Source organism: Podarcis vaucheri, assembly GCF_965113315.1.
Source record: "Podarcis vaucheri genome assembly, chromosome: 5".
NCBI lineage: Eukaryota > Metazoa > Chordata > Lepidosauria > Squamata > Lacertidae > Podarcis > Podarcis vaucheri.
In genome coordinates this window covers 25,393,024-25,414,504 of record NC_138763.1, presented here as the reverse complement: position 1 = coordinate 25,414,504, position 21,481 = coordinate 25,393,024, and the positions used below count along the sequence as shown (strand labels likewise).

At 41.3% G+C, this 21,481-nt stretch overlaps 2 protein-coding genes across 4 annotated transcripts in view; one reads left to right on the top strand and one right to left on the bottom strand.

Moving 5' to 3' along the window:
* MED12L (mediator complex subunit 12L) overlaps nt 1-21,481 on the top strand; it is a 176,141-nt gene that overhangs the window by 33,203 nt on the left and 121,457 nt on the right. For both annotated transcript variants that reach the window (XM_082223819.1, XM_082223818.1), the window contains exons 11-15: nt 8,860-8,991; nt 9,443-9,569; nt 11,551-11,765; nt 14,118-14,222; nt 14,962-15,144. In XM_082223819.1, coding sequence (XP_082079945.1) covers nt 8,860-8,991; nt 9,443-9,569; nt 11,551-11,765; nt 14,118-14,222; nt 14,962-15,144 — 762 coding nt within the window. The remainder of the gene's footprint in view (nt 1-8,859; nt 8,992-9,442; nt 9,570-11,550; nt 11,766-14,117; nt 14,223-14,961; nt 15,145-21,481) is intronic.
* GPR171 (G protein-coupled receptor 171) lies at nt 15,197-21,047 on the bottom strand. Of its 2 annotated transcripts, XM_082224594.1 has the most exons (3): nt 20,584-21,047; nt 17,971-18,027; nt 15,197-17,212 (listed from the first exon to the last, which is right to left on the bottom strand). In XM_082224594.1, the coding sequence occupies exon 3, from the start codon at nt 17,155-17,157 to the stop codon at nt 16,192-16,194; it is 966 nt and encodes a 321-aa protein (XP_082080720.1). In that variant the 5' UTR covers nt 17,158-17,212; nt 17,971-18,027; nt 20,584-21,047; the 3' UTR covers nt 15,197-16,191. The 2 variants fall into 2 exon arrangements, with proteins under 2 accessions (XP_082080720.1, XP_082080719.1); XM_082224593.1 differs by lacking the exon at nt 17,971-18,027 and having other exon boundaries at nt 20,584-21,043.

Genomic DNA, 21,481 nt, shown 5'->3' with positions numbered 1-21,481 from the left:
AGGTACCACTGTAATAATATAGTAAAGGTAAAGGGACCCCTGACCATTAGGTTCAGTCGTGACCGACTCTGGGGTTGCGGCGCTCATCTCGCTTTATTGGACGAGGGAGCCGGCGTACAGCTTCCGGGTCATGTGGCCAGCATGACTAAGCTGCTTCTGGCAAACCAGAGCAGTGCACGGAAACGCCGTTTACCTTCCTGCCGGAGCGGTACCTATTATTCTACTTGCACTTTGATGTACTTTCGAACTGCTAGGTTGGCAGGAGCAGGGACCGAGCAACGGGAGCTCACCCCGTCACGGAGATTCGAACCACTGACCTTCTGATTGGCAAGTCCTAGGCTCTGTGGTTTAACCCACAGCGCCACCCGCGTCCCTATCTCACCCTAAACAGCAGGCCTCAGGGCAGTTACAACATAAAATCACAATATAATAACGCACCATACATAAAACAAAGCAAAACAACCCAATAACCTCCCCCAACACATTTTTAATAGGGCATTGGATGTCAATCAGCCAAAGGCTTGGTTAAAGAGGAACATTTTTGCTTGGCTAAAACACTAAAGTTTGCTTCCAGGGCCAACATGCACTACTATCTCTGACTCCTCCACAGCACTGTCTACCTGGCTACCCGGATGACGTGCAACATCTACAACCTTTGAGATAGGCAGGTCACTGTGCAGCCACAGACCTGTCATACACCCAGTTTCCCATGTTCCTAATGATCAAATGACCCCCTAACAGGATTCATAGAATCATAGAATCATAGAGTTGGAATAGACCACAAGGGCCATCGAGTCCAACCCCCTGCCAAGCAGGAAACACCATCAGAGCACTCCTGACATATGGTTGTCAAGCCTCTGCTTAAAGACCTCCAAAGTAGGAGACTCCACCACACTCCTTGGCAGCAAATTCCACTGTCAAACAGCTCTTACTGTCAGGAAGTTCTTCCTAACGTTTAGGTGGAATCTTCTTTCTTGTAGTTTGGATCCATTGCTCCGTGTCCGCTTCTCTGGAGCAGCAGAAAACAACCTTTCTCCCTCCTCTATGTGACATCCTTTTATATATTTGAACATGGCTATCATATCACCCCTTAACCTCCTCTTCTCCAGGCTAAACATGCCCAGCTCCTTTAGCCGTTCCTCATAAGGCATCGTTTCCAGGCCTTTGACCATTTTGGTTGCCCTCCTCTGGACACGTTCCAGTTTGTCAGTGTCCTTCTTGAACTGTGGTGCCCAGAACTGGACACAGTACTCCAGGTGAGGTCTGACCAGAGCAGAATACAGTGGCACTATTACTTCCCTTGATCTAGATGCTATACTCCTATTGATTCCCCAAGAAGATTATTGTTGGCATTACAGGATAAGGTATCATCTCCCGCAGAATAGGTCCCTTCTAAGGTATCATTTCCCTCTTTCTCAGAGTGATGCTTTCCTTCATGCCCCCTTGAATTCTCAAGGGAACATCAGAGGAATAGCCAAATGGTTTTAAAGTAATGTATATGCATTCAAACTAAACATCAGACACAGTTTGTGATGTGCATCCTTAGCTCATGTTAAGCTATTTAATATTGTGGGAGAGTAGGTTTTGAAAGTTTTAACCATTAGCTGTTTTTAGTCTCTTGGGTAAAAAAACCAAGTTATTCATATCATCAACCTTTCCCCTTATCCTGCTGTGTATTTACTAGAACAAGCTTTTGAAGTTTTCCAGTTCAGTCCTTGGTTAAAAATATCCTGTACTGCATTGACTGCACAGAACATGTCACTACTCAGGAATGAGTCAATTTTTCAATTTCACGTAGCCTCACAAAGCCACCCTCTTTCCTTGCCCACAGTTCTCCTGTATTCTGCCCTTCACCTTCAGCGCTGCCATTTTAAATTTGTTGATCAGTTGCTATTCATAGAAGGTTGCATAATTTCCCCGTGAGTAAGTCCAGTATTGAGAGAAGTATTCGATTTGTGCAAAGCTGTTCCCATAGAGACTATTCAGACAGAGGGGGAGTTTTACTTTTTTGGAAACTACCAGTTGATAAACATGTGGCTCTGTAAACTGTTTCTAGCCGTTTCCGTTGGTTGGGAAGCAGCTGATAATATTACTTGATAATGGCTTGCTGCAGCTTTTCTTGAAGTTGCCTTATTTGTGTTTCTTAATACCTATTCACCTCAGGTTAGGAGGTCCACTGTGCCAGCCTTGTTCCTTAAGCTGACTTGCATGCCACCCACAATCACATTTATCCAGAAGTAAGACTTTTGTCATTTCATTGGATGCATATCTGGTTGTAACTAATATTTTCATTTGCTTTCTTTATTATTTTCTCTTGAGATAGTTTTTATGAATTCTGCAAATAAAACATGAGTCAGCAGTGTGATGCAGCAGCAAAAAAAGCTAATGCTATTCCAGGCAGCATCAACGGAAGTTTAGTGTCCCGATAATGTAGAGTTGCCATACGTCCGGAATTTCCCAGACATAAATGATATTCGGCCCTCGGAAACAGGGCCTGGGTGGAAATTGCTTAAATGTCTGGGGAAATCCAGACATATGGCAGCCCATGTCAAATTTCATGAAAAATAGCTCAAAAGCTCAACAAATGTGGGTAAAACTAAAAAAAAACAAAACCCTCACTTTTGTGTCCGGATTTTTACTTTTTGAAATATGGCAACTCTTAAGATCAGGGGAAGTAATATTCTTTCTTGGTCAGACCACACTTGGAATACTGTGTCCAATTCTGGGCACCACAATTTAGGAAATATGTTGACAAGCTGCAACGTGTGCAGAGAAGGGCAAGCAAGATGATGAAGGGTCTGGAAGCTAAGCCTTATGAAGAACAGTTGAAGGAGCTAGGTTATGTTTAGCCTGGAAAAGAGGAGACTGAGAGGAGCTATTATAGACATCTTCAGATATCTAAAGGGATGTCTCATGGAAGATGGAGCAAGCTTGTTTTCTCCTGCTCTGGAGGGTAGGACGTGAACCAATGGCTTCAAGATATAGCTGCATGCACATAAGGATGGATCCTGCTCCATATTCTTAATGTGGGATTCAACAGATGAGATTATTAGCTGATTGGTACACTTTTCAGCTATAATGCGCTGGTGTTTTTTTTATAGTAGGTACTGCTTGCATCTGCTTTTTGTTGGACCCACCCAAACCTCTTCCTGTTACAGGAGGTGGTTTGATGATGCAGACTTGGTTAGAACAGGGAGAGTTGTATTTTTGACTTGGTTTGGCTCAAGATAAGGAAGATGTGACTGCAAGCCCAAAGTGCTAACAATGGAAATGTCTACATTTAAATGGAATTGAGGGGAATCCCATAACTGGTTCCTAGGATTCTCCATGCTGATTCTGTTAAATGTTGTATGCAGGAGAATTTTGTCTGGAGTTATGGAATGCAAAAGATCACAAGCAAAGTTAGGGGGGCAGAGGCAAGGGATAGATGCAGTGTCCCTGAGCCTTTAGTAACTGGGCAGAAGAGGGATTTTCAGCAGGGTTTTTTGAATTCCTATATGCGGAGCTGAAGCTGCCTAAGGGTTGGGAGTGCCTTTCCCCTTTGCAGCTAAGGAAAGGTATTAAATAAAAAGGTGGCGTGAAATGGTGCAGCCATCATCAACTATACAGTGGCGTAGCGTGGGGGGTGCAGGGGGGGCTGGCCGCACCGGGCGCAACACCTGGGGGTTAGGGTTAGGGTGCGCAAATCCACGGGTTAGGGTGCGCAAATCCACGGGTTAGGGGGCGCAAATTACTTGCCTTGCCCCGGGTGCTGACAACCCACGCTACGCCACTGCAACTATATCAGCAGTTCAATTTTAGAGGGCGGTATATTCTGATTGCCATAATTAATATAATATATATTAATATATAATTAATATATATTCTCACCCCTTGCCTTTTCCTGTAAGACCTATTACAGTCGTTAAGAGTCGTCAACAGGATCATCTCAGCTATCTGCCAATCTCCCATTCCCACCACCCTTCTGAGTAATACCCCTCCCCACCTTCTCACTATATAGAAGGGTCTGGCAACTTCTGTTTCAGTGTATCTGAAGAAGTGTGCATGCACATGAAAGCTCATACCAAGAACTAACTTAGTTGGTCTTTAAGGTGCTACTGGAAGGAATTTTTTTATTTTGACTATGGCAGACCAACACGGCTACCTATCTGTAATATAACAATAATTAGCTATTAGGAAGTTGAAGATACAATGGAAACATTATCATCGCAGGGAGGTTTACGAACAGTATGGAGAGACATTAGAAGCATATTGAAAGCAATGATGTTGGAGGACGCTGGAGGCCCGGGAACAGAATAAAATAAACACCCAAACTAGACAGATTTGAAGTTCAAACAGTGACTCCTATCATATTGTTTGGGTGAGCTGTTTTGTGATAGAGGGTCATAATTGTCATAATTACATAAAAGTCATAATTGCGGAGGAAATTGTTACGGACAACATTCTCTTGGAATAGTGACTTGATTTTACCCAATAACATTTAGGCTGTTCAAACAGTCCCCCCCCCCCCCAATTTTATGACCATATTGCTTGTCTGTTTAGGTTACAGCCACTTAGATATGATTCTTCTTGACTGGTCTTACCCATCAGACTTTTGAGGGGCATCCAATTAGGGGTGCTTAGAAAAAGCTGCTAGTTATCAACTGCTTAATTTTATTATAGATTTTTTGATTAATCATAAGGAGGCCTTTTGGAGTCAATGTGCCTTGGATGAACACTCTCAATCTATGAATCAAATTTGAGGTTTGAGATCAGTGGAATATATAAATAACTTCATAGAGAAGATGTTGCATGCATTGATCAAGGTGTAAAATACTATTTATGCCCCACCCCCAGCACTTGTGTTTACAACAAACAAATATGAGCTAATATGGCAGCTCATATTAGGTTGATACTATTGCAAGGGAGGTGAAGAAAGGCTCCATGTTGTTACTGGGAACAGAATGGCAACAAAGGTACCATATGATGTTGACTGTAGATACACCTTCATAACAGTCTCTTCTCCTAAGTTACTTGGTGCCTTCATGACAGATGTAGAGCCTTGCACTGTTCTTCCCAGGTTCTAACTCTTAATAAGTGGATACTTTATTATTATGTTTATGTGAAAAGTGTACATCATTCTTGGGGCATGATTATATACTAGTCTGAAAGTTCAAAAACATGAAACTTTTTGGCTTCATTTTAAATGCAAATTATGTTTCCAAGTTAATGGAATGCATTGACATTAGGGCAATGGTTATATAAATATGATCCCCCCCCTTATATTTTAGAAGCATTTGGAGGTTGACTTGTATTTTAAAATTTCTGTTTGCTTTTGAATTGTTTTATTGCTGCTCCTATTAATTTGCTTTTTTGTGGTTCTAGTTTTGATTAAATTGCTATGTTTGTATTGCTGTGTTTCTAAGTCGCCTTGGAGTATTTGGTCGAAAGTTGACAGGGACTTGTATAAATCATGAATGCAGCCGCCAACCCTAGACAACCATGTTTATGGCTGAGGGAGAAATGTGCTTTGGGACATCTTTATACTAGCAAGTCAATCCACTCTTCCATTTAAAATTGGCTTGTGTGTTCAGCTGGGTTACTGTGGCTGCAAACATTCAAAGTGCAAACTTTGAAAAAAAACTACTGACTCGGTGTTCTCCCCCTGCCCCCAGTGCTTATAGCATTCTAGGCTTGTGGACTTAGTGGTGCATTTTCTGCTGGCAGTTCAGAGGTCTGAAGTTTGCTTCACTCCCTCCTGTTTATATGTACGATTGGGATTGAGTGTTGTAGTCAAACTGGCAGCTGCACAACCTTAAAACAAGTCTGACTCATTTAGAAACAGAACCAGCTGTTTGTCCTTTTTCAGTTTCACACAGCATATATTCTGTTCTTGATTAATGTTGCACAATGAAAGGTCAGAAGGGAGGTATTGAAAAAACTTCTGTATATGGAGGAATTGGATGCTTCTAAAGACAACTAAGCAATTATTCTATTTGAACAATTAAGTTAAAAGTGTCAAATGGCTTCACTTCAGTCATCAGCGCACTGGAAAATAAAGTGATGTGTTGTTCTGAGAAATGTATCACTATTAATTTATTGCCAAGAATTCCAGTGCTAACTTGTGTTCCTTTTTAAATAAAATAATCCAATTTCTATAAACATTCACATATCCAATGCAAAAAGTCACAGCTGCTGTTAAGAGTAGCTTCAGATTTTTTAGCTTTCATAAAGGAGGGCCATCTGGCTTTGTTTTGTTTGTGCTGTTGCCCAAAGTTAATTTCCCAGCCCTTTCACAAACAAGGCAGGGATCTTTACTGTGTGCTGCATGTGGATGAGGGGAAGAAGCAGAAAGGCTGGGCCTTGTGCTATGAGAATTGAGCCCAAGGCAACCTTTTCGGGATGGGACTTCTCAAGACCCTGTTCTGCAAGGGGCAAGCATTGCTTAGTTACCCAATGCTTTTGGCTTGAGATCTTGTTTGTGGAAAGGGGTAATGGGATTATGCACGTTGCTTTTGTATCTCTGCAACATATTCAGCGTTAGGTAAAGGTATAGGGACCCCTGACCATTAGGTCCAGTCGTGGCCGACTCTGGGGTTGCGGCGCTCATCTCGCTTTATTGGCCAAGGGAGCTGGCGTACAGCTTCCGGGTCATGTGGCCAGCATGACTAAGCCGCTTCTGGCGAACCAGAGCAGCACACGGAAATACCGCTTTCAAACTGCTAGGTTGGCAGGAGTATTCAGGGTTAGGCCTGTGGCAATTTGCTGTTTGAGGCAAAGGAAAATTTGGTACTTCCCCATTCCACGTATAAATGTTGGCTTCATTAACTACTGAATCTTCATTAACTACTGAAGCTGCACCTTCAACATTGGCAATGGGATGGTTTCCTCCACTGCAATTACAGGCATGAGCGTAGTTTAGGAAGTGCAGACAGTTCTGTCAGGGTGGCACACTTTGCTCTGTTCTGCAATGGAAATAGAAGAATGTCTTCTGCAAAGTAGGACACATGACTTCCCTATTTTTCACAATTACCGTTTATGGAGGGTCGGGTCCCCCCCCAATCCTATGTGTGCTACATACGTTAATAACTTTCCTTCTTCGTTTTCTCAACACCCACAACTTTGTAAACTTTTATTGATCTCCCTTCCCTCTAGGTTTCTTTTTTGAATGGAAAAGTGTGTGGCATCCTTAACATTTTGTGGTTGCAGATGAATTAAAAGGGATGTGAATCACCTTTTTTTTTTTAGCTTTCCAGGATGATCCAGGCCAGGCCCGTGCAGAGCTTGTCTGCGGAGTGTGCCTTGTTAGAATAAAGCTTCTAAACTTCAGACAAAGCAGCTGGTCTCTGACAGGCCTCCTGCCCTGGCTGGCTTAGCCCTCCGAGGCCCCGGGGCAAGTGTACTCGGTTGCCCTTGCCTCTGCATGGGCCTGATCCAGGCTCCCGTTACTGGAGATGGTGTGCTAGACTAGGCAAGCTTCTGGTGATATCTAGCAAAGCCGTTATTAATAGTGTGATGGAAAGAAGCAGCAGATAATCACCTCCTATATATCTTGTTGTATATCTAAGCAAATGCTTTGAACAAGAAAAAGTTGCAACAGGAGGAGGATGTGGGAGGCCGTTGCTCTGCTTATGTTTGCTGTTGCTAGTAGAAAAGGATGTGCTTAGGACCTTTCCAGACACTGTATATTAAGAATATGCATCTAATTGCTGAGAGGAAAGCCTTAAATGGCGTTGCCTCCCCCTTCTTTCTGTCATTACATTCCGATCACAAATATGTCTGCAATCTTAGTTTCTCAGGCTGTACCAGCTACCAGCTACCACCAGCCACAAGTCTCCTGCTCTTTCAATCGTCTCCACCCTTTTTCCTTTGTTGGTTTGCTTGGAAGTGTGTCCCAGAACACCTCTCCTCAAATCTGTTTTCTACACCAAATTTTAAAAAATGAAATGGTTGGCTTTACCACCTAGTTTCCTTGCTCTGTTGTAACTAAGCCTAAGAATGTGAAATTGGAACAATCACACATTCCTCCCCATGTTTAACTTGGTGTCTCCTTCCTTCCTGTTCCTTTTCCTCTGTTTTCCCCATGTTAAATTTTAGATTGTAAGCTCCTTGGGGCAGGGAACTGTACTATTGCATTCTGTAAAGTGCTGAAGTGCCTATGCACATGGATTGTGTTATGTATAAATTATAATTAATAGCAGTAGTGAGTAGTAATAACGATACAGAAAGTTTGTTTTTTGATGTTCACATACAGAAACTGGTTAAACCATTGATTGGATGATTAAAGATGAATGTTAGATTTTACTGTTAGAGGATTCACATTTCTGAATTATAAGAATTGCTTAGGATATCTTTTCTTTCTTTTTTAATAAAAAGAGGTGTATCACCTCCAAAATGAAGGTGGCATAAAAAAGAGGATTATCTTCAATTAAAAGTTATAAGAAAACAATGTGTAATGAAATATGTACACAAGCACTATGTTCATAAAGGATCCTTACTTTGAAAAGAGCAGCTTTTGAACTGAAGTGTAGTAAATGTAAATAAGACTAAAACCTAAGTGATAGCAAAAGCCTGTTTTAGTATATAGCACATGAATTGCATTTTGAGAACAGTTTCAAACTAGCTCATCATGCTCTTCAACACACATCTACTATGCTTCTGTTCCATGCATTCATTCCCTGTCTAGCCACACATACCTCTTAGAAGAGAAACTCTGTTTTGAACTTTTAGACAAACTTACATCCTAGGGATAAAAGGGGTAGGAAATTGAACAGGAAACTTAGTGTTGCCATTGGTCGGCATCGTATGCCTGTCTTTGTAGCCAGCATTTTAATCTACTTAAACAAGAGACCGACCTTTCGTTTTGTTTTTATTTAACAGGTTGCAACTAATGACGAAGCTGTCGTAACGTTGCTTTGTGAATGGGCCGTGAGCAGCAAAAGAGCTGGCAAGCACAGGGCAATGGCTGTGGCTAAATTATTGGAGAAGAGGCAAGCTGAAATTGAAGTGGAAGTAAGTTGTCTTTGCAGTTTGACAGCTGTGTGCAGGGAGAGAAAAATACAGTTCATATTTAAGTGAGAGCTAGCTTTTACTTTGAACTACAGCCTTATAATCCAGGTTAGCGCAGTTTATCCATCTTGGTTCATAGTGGCCCTGTAACAAGCATTGGAAGTCTTTAATCTCTCATGCAGAGGGAACATAGGATGCTGAGAATGCCAGTCTTTATTCCATTCTTATGTGTCATCTGGCCACATTTCAGATGACTCTAGATTAATTTGTTTGTTTTTCCTCGCACACAAGCAGAGACCAACAGGTTGAACAACAGGTTATTTCCCCCCTCCCCTTTTTGCTTGTGTGCCCCTAAGTAATAGGGGAGGGGAGGGCAAGTGCAATTGCATTCGCATTCATAGCTGTTTCGTTGCAGTTCTACGCTGATTGCTTTTATCCTGTCTTATTTCTGCAGCGATGTGGTGAGGCAGAAGTCTTGGACGAAAAGGAATCCATTTCTTCGGCATCACTTGCTGGATCCAGCCTTCCCGTTTTCCAGAATGTCCTCCTTAGGTTTTTAGACACCCAGGCCCCTTCATTATGTAAGCATCAAATCCTCTCTGTTCCAGAGCAGGATGAAACTCTGTGACCTTTTGTCCAGCTACTGGATATTCACTATTATTATTGGTGACTGTATCATTTTTCCCCTCCCTCATTTCTGCCTGACCTACAGATTTTTATTTTTTTTCCCTAGAAGGCTTTAACTTTCCAAAACATTGTGTTTTGGGAACTGAAGTATTTGTGAGCTTTGTTTTTGCCTTGAGGCAATTAATGTAGCTTTTTCTTTTAGAGCTTTTTTTTGGGGGGGTGTGTGTCCTGCCTGCCTTACCTTGGACCGGTTGCTTTACAATCTAAACTTAGACTATACAATCTAACATTTGGCACTAGGGAAAACATAAACTAAAACTCTGACATTATCATTCTGTACATGCTTATTCAGAAGTAAGACTCACAGTTTATAGTGGGATTTGCTCCTATTAAATATGCACAGGATTGTAGCGCAAATGTGTCAGATCTGAGCTTCAAGGCACCAGCTCATCAGTTTATTACCAGATGAAACACAGTTGTCCTCCAGTGCTTATCAGAGTAGTTTAGACTTTTTTTATACCTCCCTTTGCAATTTGTTCCTGGTTTCTCCTCATAGGTGCCCTTGCTGCGTGTCCACAAAGGTGGAGCTGATAGTCTGCACCTGCCATATTGTGACAGGAATGCTGTTCTCAGAACTGGGGCAGCCACACTGAAAGCCCTGCTCTGAGTTACTGTGGAGCGGGCTTCTGATATCTTTGGAACCTGAAGGATAACCTTCTGATATGCTTAACCATATGCTGAACCTGTATATGTTGCTTTCTGACACTTGTGTGTGTGTTTGTAGTAGTTAGAAAAAGAGAGCAAAACTCTGTAAGGGTTTAAGGAGTGGGAATGTTGGTGCATTCAGGTGCTGTGGGTTCTAATAACCGGGTTTCCTCCACGTCATTTAACCTATATTGGTTCAATAGTGCAAATATATTGTCTTGAAGCTGTCCAATTCATGGTACATTATTCTTATAACTTCCAGAAAGCCTCAATGTGGTTAAATAAATTTGTTAAGCTGCATACAAATACACCAATCTGAGTATTTTTCAGAAGTGTTGTAGGACCTTCTTATATGGGCTGACTTTTTGAAGCCTGGATTAACCACATGAGGATGGTTTGGGCTGCAATTCATAGTCATGGAGTCAGAAGGGACCATGAGGGTCATCTGGTCCAACCCCTTGCAATGTAGGAATCTTTTGCCCAATGTGGGACAGGAACCGATGATCCTGAGATTAAGCCTCTGATTGAGCTATAAGGAGTGGGGTTAACTAACCTGTCCTGCTAGCAGAAGCCTGTGTGAAGTCTCCTACTAGCACAATGGACCTTCCCCTAAATCTCTGGAGGGATGGAAGAACAATTTGTGGGAGCAGAGGGGATACCAATCTGTTGGACAAGCAAGCTGATGTAACTTATCTCCTTAGGGCCATGTTGAATTCTACCCTTTGTGTCTGAAATATTTAAGTAGCTATTTGTGTAACCTTAATTTTAACGTTGTGGGATGCAGGTGGCACTGTGGGTTAAACCACAGAGCCTAGGACTTGCCAATCAGAAGGTTGGCGGTTCGAATCCCCGCGATGAGGTGAGCTCCTGTTGCTCATTCCCTGGTCCTGCCAACCTAGCAGTTCGAAAGCACGTCAAAGTGCAAGTAGATAAATAGGTACCGCTCCGGCGGGAAGGTAAACGGTGTTTCCGTGTGCTACTCTGGTTCGCCAGAAGCGGCTTAGTCATGCTGGCCACATGACCCGGAAGCTGTACACCGGCTCCCTCGGCCAATAAAGCGAGATGAGCACCGCAACCCCAGAGTCGGTCATGACTAGACCCTAACGGTCAGGGGTCCCTTTAGCTTTACCTTAATTTTAAGGTAGGCTTACTTTTTTCTTCTTCTTTTCAAACAAAAGCTGCTTGAGCCTAATGGTAATTAATAAAATCTAACCTTTTCTCTATTGGTAGCTGACCCAAACAGTGAACATGAGAAGATGGAATTTGTGAACCTGGTGCTGCTTTTCTGTGAATTCATACGGCATGATGTTTTCTCCCACGATGCTTACATGTGCACTTTAATATCACGTGGAGACTTATCCATCACTGCAGCCTCTATGTCTCGCTCACCAACTGGGGAAAATATGGATGAACAGTATTCTAGGGAACAAGATGTGAAACTGGAGGTATGGAGTGCATTGTAGTTTGCTTCTCAGCTTCACTCGGTCAAAAATGACAACCTGGTGCTGTTTTCTCCCTACCCCACTTTATCCTAAGAGCAATAAAAAATATATAATTGTGAATATATTTTGCACAATATAATTGTGCAAAATATAAAAAATAATAATAATTATGCTGCCAAGAAAGCTTTATTGGTGGTGTTCATCAGATTCTCAGTGCCCACCTTTAATGTAGCCCCTTTTAGCCAGTATAATGTGAGCAGTCCGCGCTGCTGCTGCTCCTCCTCCCCAGTTTCTGGAGGGATTCTGTTGGCATGAAAAGGAATAGCAGTTTATGGTCTTCTCATGTGACCTGGGATTTTGCACGAGTGTGCACGTGTTTTATCCTGATGATGTAGGACGAGAGTGGCACTGTGCAGAAGCTTCCATGCCAACAGTGCAATATTGAGACCTCGAGATCTCAACAGTACCCTGCTCTCAGGATGAGGTCCTATTGGCTGTGCAAAAATATATTTGGCACCATCCAGGTAGAAGCTATGCCTGGTTACTAAGTTTATGGAACAGTTTCTTGCTTGAAATAAAGCAGGTGCCAACCTTGCTGAGTTTTCCTCTGGGGGTCATTGATACCTGACCTTGAGAACTTTTCAGGTTGCTGGATTTATTGTTATATTGTAATTTACACTGGTTGTATTGTTTTTGCCTTTTGCTTTTTTACTGGTTTTGTTTAGAGGAGTGTCTTCCAAAGTTTTAAACTGCCTTGGGATTGGAATGGAAGACAGTAGATGAGATTATATAAGTTTCATTCCCTCTGAAGGAACAGACATGTAGTTTGGGGGTTCTCCTAGATTCATCTGTCAGTGGAGGCCCTGGTTACTTCTCTGGTGATGGGTGCTTACTGCCAACTTGTGTTGGTGTGTCGACGATACCCATTTCTGGATAGGGATACCTTGGCCACCATGATTCCATGTACTGGTAACCTCAGGATTGGACTACTGTAACGAATCAGGACTGGGTTACCTGAAGGACTGCTTGCCCCTGTATAGACCTGCAAGATCACTTCGAACACCTGGGATATTTTTGCTCAGGCCAGCACACTCTACAGAATATCATATAGTGGTAATGTTAAAACAGGCAATTTCCTCCTTTCCCCCTTCACTCTGGAATGCCCTCACCTCTGCCTTATGATGGGAAGCACCATCAATTATTTGCTTCAGATGTCTTTATGAAAATGTGCAGGCTTTCCCTAACCAGTAAGATTGGAACCTGTATCACTGATTTTCTGGGTTTGCTTCTGTGATATTATTTTACTGTTTTTAATGTTGATTGGTGTTGTTTCCATGGTACGTAGACATTTTTTAAACACGAAGGGTTCTGTTCGTTGATGCCATTCTGTTTGCACATCAAAGTTTTGCTTGCACAATGAAACCTCCCTCTCCTCTCCCTGCACAACCTCAAAATCTGCTCTGGAGAGTTGGGGGACTCTCTAGAGCAGAATTTGGGGGCACGAGGGGAGAGGAGAGGAAGGCAATATAACCCTCAGTGGTTTAGAAATATTTATTAAATAAAATAAAAATATTATGCAGATGAATGAGATAATAGCTTTGACACATTATACTTAAAGGTAGTTCATGGCTAAATACAGAGCTGCCATGATGACGAAATGCCTGTTGCATAAATGAAATATGATATTTTGCACCTATTGGGCTCTGATGGATCAAGATCTCTTTATATATTAAAGGTGCCGATAGAATTAGTTACATTTGCATTGTTTTATATGTCCATGATTGGAATTGGAAGGAAAGGGTGTCCTTCTAAGGTCTGAACCCAAATTTTATTTTTAACTTTAATGGTTGTTAGGTTCTTTCCTCAAAACCAATCCATTGGATCTGCAAGAATCATGACTTCAGACTTTTATTTCTGCAAGGTTTCATCTCAGCAGCAGCACAATCTCTTGTGAACAGTGGTCCTTTATACAAATTGCACTGTTCTTGGGGAATACGCATCCCTCTAGAGAAGTATTGATGGTTTAGCTGTAGCCTTTCTCTAATCTGATCCCATAGCAAAGCAGACATTTCCCAGGAGATTACTCATTCATTGTAAACAAAACATTCAGGCTATCGCCCTTGAGTGCAGTTTCCCCGAGCTTGTTGTTATTATTTTTTAAGTATGACTTCAAAAAGAGACCATTTTGAGTGTTATATATGTTGGGGGCAGAAATGTCTTCCGTCTTGTTTAATCTAAGAATTTTTGTATTGTGCTTTTTAAAACTGAGTGATTTTTTAAATCTTATGTGGCCAGTCACCCATGCTTTACATCATGCTCTGACTGGTGTTTCTTTTTCTCTTCGGTGATCATTAGGACCATAGTATTATGGAACATATGTACATTGACTCGGGAACTGCTAATATTTTTGATGACATAGACAAGAATGACTTTAAGACAGACTTTGGTTCGGAATTTCCAGTAGGTCTAACTTCGGATTTTTTCAATTAAAAAAACCCATTCTTCACTTTGCTACGTGTGTCAGCATGATCTGAGACATGGAACACACACACTCTTACCAGCATTTTCTGCATTTCTTCTGGTATTCTCAAAATATCTCGCCCCTTTCCCCCATACTCATCCTTTCCTTCTTTTAAACAGCATCATGGTCTTAGGTTTACAAAAGATGCCTCACCTATTTCCACTGTGGTAACCTTGATACCACTTCCACTGTGTTTAAACTGCCACCATCATGAACATGTCACGAGCAGTGAAACATTAACTCATATCATTTATACTTACTGAAACCATTTTTTTAAAAATAAAACAAAAACATTTTGCCATTCTTCACTCACAATATTGAGTGCTAACATTGGCCCTCTTATTAGCTGCTGTTTGAAAACTGAATCAAAATGGTTTTAGTAACTGTATATTTCAATGCAATTGAATGTTGTTTTCATTGGCATGCATCAGCAGTAGCCAATGTGGTGCCCTTCAGATGTTATTAGACTACAATTCCCATCATCCTTGACCATTGGCCATGCTGGCTGTGACTGATGATAGTTGTGGACCAACATCTGGGAGTTGCCACATTGGCTGTCTCAGACATACATCATAAGTTACCTATTCTGAGGTAAAATGAAGCTGCATTTTTTGGCCATACCATAAATTCAACGGATATTTCTGTTTACAGTATTAAATGTTTGTTTACATGTCTTAGATATTTTCTCCAATGCCTGGGGAGTCTTGTGAGAATCTGACTTCCGTATCAATGATAGACAGAAGAATTTCAACAATGAGTGAAAAGTCTATGAAGAGGGAAAAACTGAGGGAGCTGATTTTCCCATCAAACTACAACCTCCTTCGCCATTTGCAATATGCAACACATTTTCCTATACCTCTGGTAAGTAACTTCTTTCTGTCTTTGAAGAGGAAGTCTATACACATGCAAGCAAAACTGCTTAGAGGTTTTATTTACAATTAAGTGGGATGCCAATTCTGTTAAATAAATAAATTGCTTACTGGCTTACTTCAAACTAATGACAATTCATTTGGCCAGGTCGTGCCTCGTTGTTTTGTTATACTCATCATACAAAGTGTCACTGAAACAGGTGAGTGTTAAATTAGTTGACTCAACTCATTCCCTTATATCCAGTTAGACTTAGCCATGACTAGTTTTACCTGGATTTGGGTTCCTATATGAATATTTTATCCAAGTACATTTTGAAAACTGTACATTGTCTGTCAAGCATATCATGGTCTTCAAGCAGATTAACATGAAAATAGAATCATAAACCATTCGTAAGCATGGGGCTTGTTCCTGTGACACCATTTTTTATTGTTACATCTGAACCAACCCCGCTGTGTGTACTCCCTTAGATGAATTACATGCTTCTTATATACATAACTCTAAATGTCAGTGTTATGAAAGCAAAAAGGCTCACAAAGTATTCAGTCATGCCACTTCAAGATATCTGAATGTCAAGTTACAGGTATGCAGGGGGAGAATTCATAGAATTGTTGAGTTGGAAGGGATCCTGAGGGTCATCTCGTTCATCCCTCTGCAATGCAGGAATCTCAGCTAAATCATTTGCCATGGGGCACTTTGAGAAATACCCAGCCAAGTCATACATAGACTATTGAAATCAATGACTAATCTGAGTATGACTTTCATTGTATTTCACCCTTCAGAAACAAAATGTGACAACTGCTTGTGACACATTGTGCAACCAAATTCTACAGAGCAATAGCTACTAGCAATGAATATGGTACCTTGGGGTGGGGATATTGCTTCTTTCTCTTTCTCAGAAAATGCAGTGCCCTTGCAACTGAAGCTCTACCTGAAGAAAAGATGGAGAGATTGTGTGCTCTAGCTGGGGCGGGGGCGGGGTCAATGCATTTTTAATGTGCAATAAATTGTCTGGAATGGTCTGCAGTCTCCATTGAAACATCAAAGTGCTGTCTCTGTTAATGCATTTTCTGGGGGAGTATTATTTTCTTTACGCGACCCGAAAGCCTTTGTCACGTTCAGTCTAAATGTCTTTGAAAGGTAAAAATACAAAATTGGGTCAAAACAGAGATTTGACACGCCAAGTAGCAGGGTGGATTCTTTTGCTTTGAAGAGCGTTCGCCTGAGAGAGCAGTCTGTGGTTATAGCTTTGCTTTGACTCAGAGTATACGGGATCCGGACAATATGGTAAGGAACAAAGCATATTATGTAGCTTGCAGTGACTAAGAGTATGTTCACCAGAGCTTTCTTCACATTGTCGTAGCTCACATTGTATCTGTTTCGATAGAGTAATCTGATCACAAGGAAGTTAGAAATAAGCACTATGGCGGAAAAATTGAGAAATATGGCAGAACAAATGAAATTAGTGAAAACATGCCAATCTCTTCCCACCGTTGTTTTGAAATCAATACAGCCCACATTGGCCGTTTCTTTGATTTCTTTGATTGGAATTGCCATGTTTGGCACCATGATAAATAGAACCATTGCCCAGACTACTGCTGATATCATCTTAGCAAAGCCAGGCTCCTGGATGCGATAGATCTTGCAGCTGTGTATTAACTGAAGGCAACGGTCCATGCTTACAAATCCCAAGAATATGATGGATAGGTACATGTTGATATAGATGAGGCAAGCTGTGACTTGGCAGTGGAATATTTTCAGTTTCCAGGGAGCAACTCCTAAATCAACTGCGATTTTCACCGGCAAGGCAAGGGTTAGCAAAAAGTCTGCTGTTAGCAGGTTAATTAAGTAGACGCTCATGCATTTGCGATGTTGCTCTGCCTTCAGGAAGGTCCACAGGGCAAAGCAGCTCCCGATGAACCCAATAAGAAAGATCAAGTAATAAAAATAAGGAAATGGCTCCATGGCAGAATAAACATTGCAACCTGAGGAATTGGTTATGCGCATCTTAAATGATTCACAGGAGAGGCAAAGTATGTGCACCTTTTCTGAGAGACAAAACCTGGAGTTGGGAGAGAGAGAGAGAGAGAGAGAGAAATAAACAAACAAATAAACTGTCTTTCGGTAAGCAATAGTGTCGCACAATACCTAACCAAATCTGTGACTGTTGTTAAGAACAGGCACCCCCAAACTCGGCCCTCCAGATGTTTTGGGATTACAATTCCCATCATCCCAGACCACTGGTCCTGCTAGCTAGGGGTGGTGGGAGTTGCAGTCCCTAAACATCTGGAGGGCCGAGTTTGGGGATGCCTGCTTAAGAAGCTCAGGAGCCACTTTCCCCATTCTGGTGCCTGCCAGATGTTTTGGGCTATAGCTTCCATTGGGCCCAGCCAATGGTACACATATATTTTTTTAAAATGTTTAAAGCAACTTTTTGACAAATCTGTTCAGTGTGATGCTGCATTCATATGAGAAATGCATTTACTCCAAAGCATTCCCTTTTCAGGTAGCAGGGCTGATTGCAGACTTAATCATCCCAGAAATGGAACAAATAAGTGTGAACACTGCTTCTCTTTTTGTTTGATTTGGTATTCTCAGACATCCCTAGGCATAGGAGGTTTTAATTGAGATGCAAGAAAACCATATTTGCCAAGAACATTTCCATAGTTTGATGGTCTGATTTTTTGCAGCAGGATCTGTTTTGTAGATGTACTGGTAGAAATCATTGCTAGAGCCATGCACACTGAAGAGGAAGTGGCTATTTTTAACATTTCTAAGAAATGAAATGCAGTAATGATTTCCAGATGAAGAACAGTGAACCTTCAGCTTCCATTTGATGCACCTCATAGATGTTTGCCCTCTCCAGTTGTTGTGGAGCTGTTGGTGTACAAACAGAACTGTAGGTTAAACGCTGGAATCGTTAATGTTGGCAGTTTTACAAAAATAAAATGTGTGTGTGTCAATTTACATTTTTTTCAAGAGCTTTGGCAGTAAATGGAAGTGATTTTTTTGTGCAGTTTTTTGAAGTGCACAAATATACCACAGGTATGCCATCATTTTCAGAGATAGTTAGCACTGGAACCTAGTTTATATAACTAGCCAATAAAACTACAGTGGTACCTCGGTTTAAGAACAGCCCTGTTTACGAATTATTCTGTATACGAACTCCGCAAAAGCGGAAGTAATGTTCCGGTTAGCGAACTTCACCTCAGTCTACAAAGGGAAGCCGGTGGAAGGGCACCGGTGGCGGGAGGCCTCATTAGGGAAAGTGCACCTCGGTTTAAGAATGGTTTTGGTTTAAGAATGGACTTCCAGAATGGATTAAGTTCGTAAACTGAGGTACCGCTGTAATGCAGAAGGTAGTGTGACTGCACAGCAGGGGACTAGTGTGGCCAACCTGCTCAGAAGCTCCCAGCACAATTTGGATTGCCTGGAGCACAAATGCCAAACTCAACTCACCTTATGAGTAAATTTGTAGCAATGGGTCAGAATTTACATCAGAATGAAATAAAATCAGTTGGTTGGGCAAGGGATAGTCTGAAACACGTCAAAGCCAGGCAAATGGAGAATCCATCAGAGAGGAGGCAAGTGATAGTGAGGCGTGAGGCGTTGGAGGTTTGTATAATACACTCTTGTTGGTTATAAAAGTTATAAATGGAAATCAAATTACAAACATCCTCATTTAGCCAAGCGTCGGACAACTCTGTGGCAGTAAGTCAGCTTTTAAATGACTTTTGAAAACTGTTCACTCTGTCAGGAAATTATCTTTCCCCAATAGTTTTCTGATTTCTATTATCTTTTGTTTTGTTTTGTTTTAATTTTATGGTTTTATCTATTGTTCTGAACTGATTTTATTTTTTTAATGAGGTAGTGGTATATAAATAATTTTATAAATAAAAATAAATGAGGATGAGGGCCCAGTTTGTATGTACCTCTCTACAGACAACAAAATTGTCCATTTATCCAAACCTTTGTAATGACTTGATTACTCTAAAGTAGCATCTACTCTAATCAACTTGGCAAGGCTACTTCTAGATGTATCTGCACCTTTCAATGGGTTTCACTTCTCCTAGAACTCTGTAAGCTAAAGATTTGCAGATGGTTTGCTTATTCAAGTGTGTATTAGCTATGGGGATGTATTTTTTCAAGGGCTTTCTGACCACAGCCCATTGCTACCTCATTTTTCACAACTCACGAGACATCTATAGCCAGCTAACTATTTCACATCTTGTTTTTATATCCTGCCTTTCCTCCGACCACAGGAGCACAAGGTAGCTAACAACTTAAACTAGGCAGAAATCAAACAGACATCAGTAGCAGAATTAAAACCTCAGAATCAAGCTAATCAATAGCAGTAGCAGCAAGTAACTGTAGCACTACTAAAACAAAATCTGTTATTAGCCAAATCAAAGTAACCAAGGGCTTGTTGGAGTAAGGTGGCTTTTGTTTGCTTACAGAATGCCTGAAATGTTGAAATCTGGTGGGCTTCTCTTCAGGTCATTAGGTGCATGCCAGCAGCTATTTACTAATAGTCAGCAAGGGGGCCTGGTCAGGTTGAGTACAATTCAGCATTGCGCTCTTAGGCTGGTGTCGTGTGTTATGACAGTGGTGTGGCAAGTGTTAAAATACGCCTGTAATGTGTGCAGTTAACTGACCATGTGGATCAGACTGCTAATCAGCCAAGTTCCCAGTCGGCAAGGGATGTGTGGTGCCTGAGGGTTGATAAGTGTGGAAAGTCAGTTATTTTCCCAGGGTCTGAAGGCACATTGCTGAAGCTAAGCAGGTCTGGGTCTCTGCATACTATCAACACCATGTGGAAGTATGCCATTGGTCAACTTTGGTATATCCTACGTCCATTTTATTAGTAGCTTACACAGATGATTCCTTTTAAATCTTGGGAGTCTAAAGAATTTAACCAGAACACAGTGCTAGAAAGATCTGAGAGAGTTTGGGAGCAACCGCTATGAAGGGATGAAACGCATAGGAATGCAGAAAGCTGCCTTATACAGAGTCAAATCACTGGTCCTCCTAGCTTAGCGTAGTCTATAGCAGCAGATCTCAAGGGTTTAAGAACGAGTTCTATCCCAGCCATTCCTGGAGAGGGCGAGGTTTGAACCAGGGACCATCTGCATATAAAACAGAGGTGTTCTTCCACTGAGTTTAAATATCATAATCTTCCTTCTGAGAAATGACAGTCACTTTGAATCAGTTACAAAGGAAATTGCACTGTGGTCCTGAGATAGCGAATGCTTGATTCTGTCAACTCCTTCAACAGAAAAAGTCGTTGCAGTTTTTGTGACTATGAAGTTTCAGCATGGAGTATCTATACTGAGTTTGTCCCTAATTGCAAACACCAGCAGTTTACATAGCCTGCGTTTTGTATTTGCGTCAATAATAATAATGACTGGGTAAAGTATTTTAAAAGGTACATACCTGTTTTAGAGTCCAAAAAGCATTGAAGAAGTTTGTTAAATGTCCTGTTTAGTATTGGCAGGCGACCTGCTTTTTGCCTTGTGGCCAGCTACTTTTCCTTTTGCTCTTTATATAGTTCGAATCTTAAAAGAGATTTTCCTGTGGCTTTCAAACACATCAGTTGACGTCTATGAAACCAAAAGCCATCTGAAGGTGTGTGCGTGTACGCACACTCCTAAGAGTTCAGAATTATTCACTGTTGCAAAATAATACTTCATCCTCCTCTTGTGATTGGGTGGGAAAGCAAAGTTGCTGTAATGACTTGAGACCATTATCCTTTTAATTTTTGCCAGTGGAATGCCAGAACAGTTGAGATAGTAGCAGAATAATGCACCTTGCTTTCTCAGGGAGCAAACTGGAGTGTGAGGTTCAGCAGAGCATAAATATGTATGTAATTTTAAAGGTTTTAATTAAAGCAGTCCTTCACTGATCCTATCTAGGTGGTGCACAGTCCAGCAAAATCAATTGCAGCAAGTTTTAAATAGAGGTAAAGTATTAAAGTATTTTAAAGTATTAAAGGTAGAGGTAAAGGACCGCTGGATGGTTAAGTCTAGTCATAGAGAACTATGGGGTGTGGCGTTCATTTCACTTTCAGGCCGAGGAGCCAGCATTTGTCCACAGACAGCTTTCCGGGTCATGTGGCCAGCGTGACTAAACCGCTTCTGGAGCAACGGAATTACAATGTTATGACTAAAATAAATAAAACATTGTTATAAAAGCATAATTTAGACAAACAGGCAAAAACAAAACAAAACATTGAATTGACTTTTGCTAATCTCAAGAGATTTTAGCGTAGGTTGAATTCTTCCACTGAAAGCATTGGAACTTGAACTACCGTATTTTTCGCTCTATTAGACGC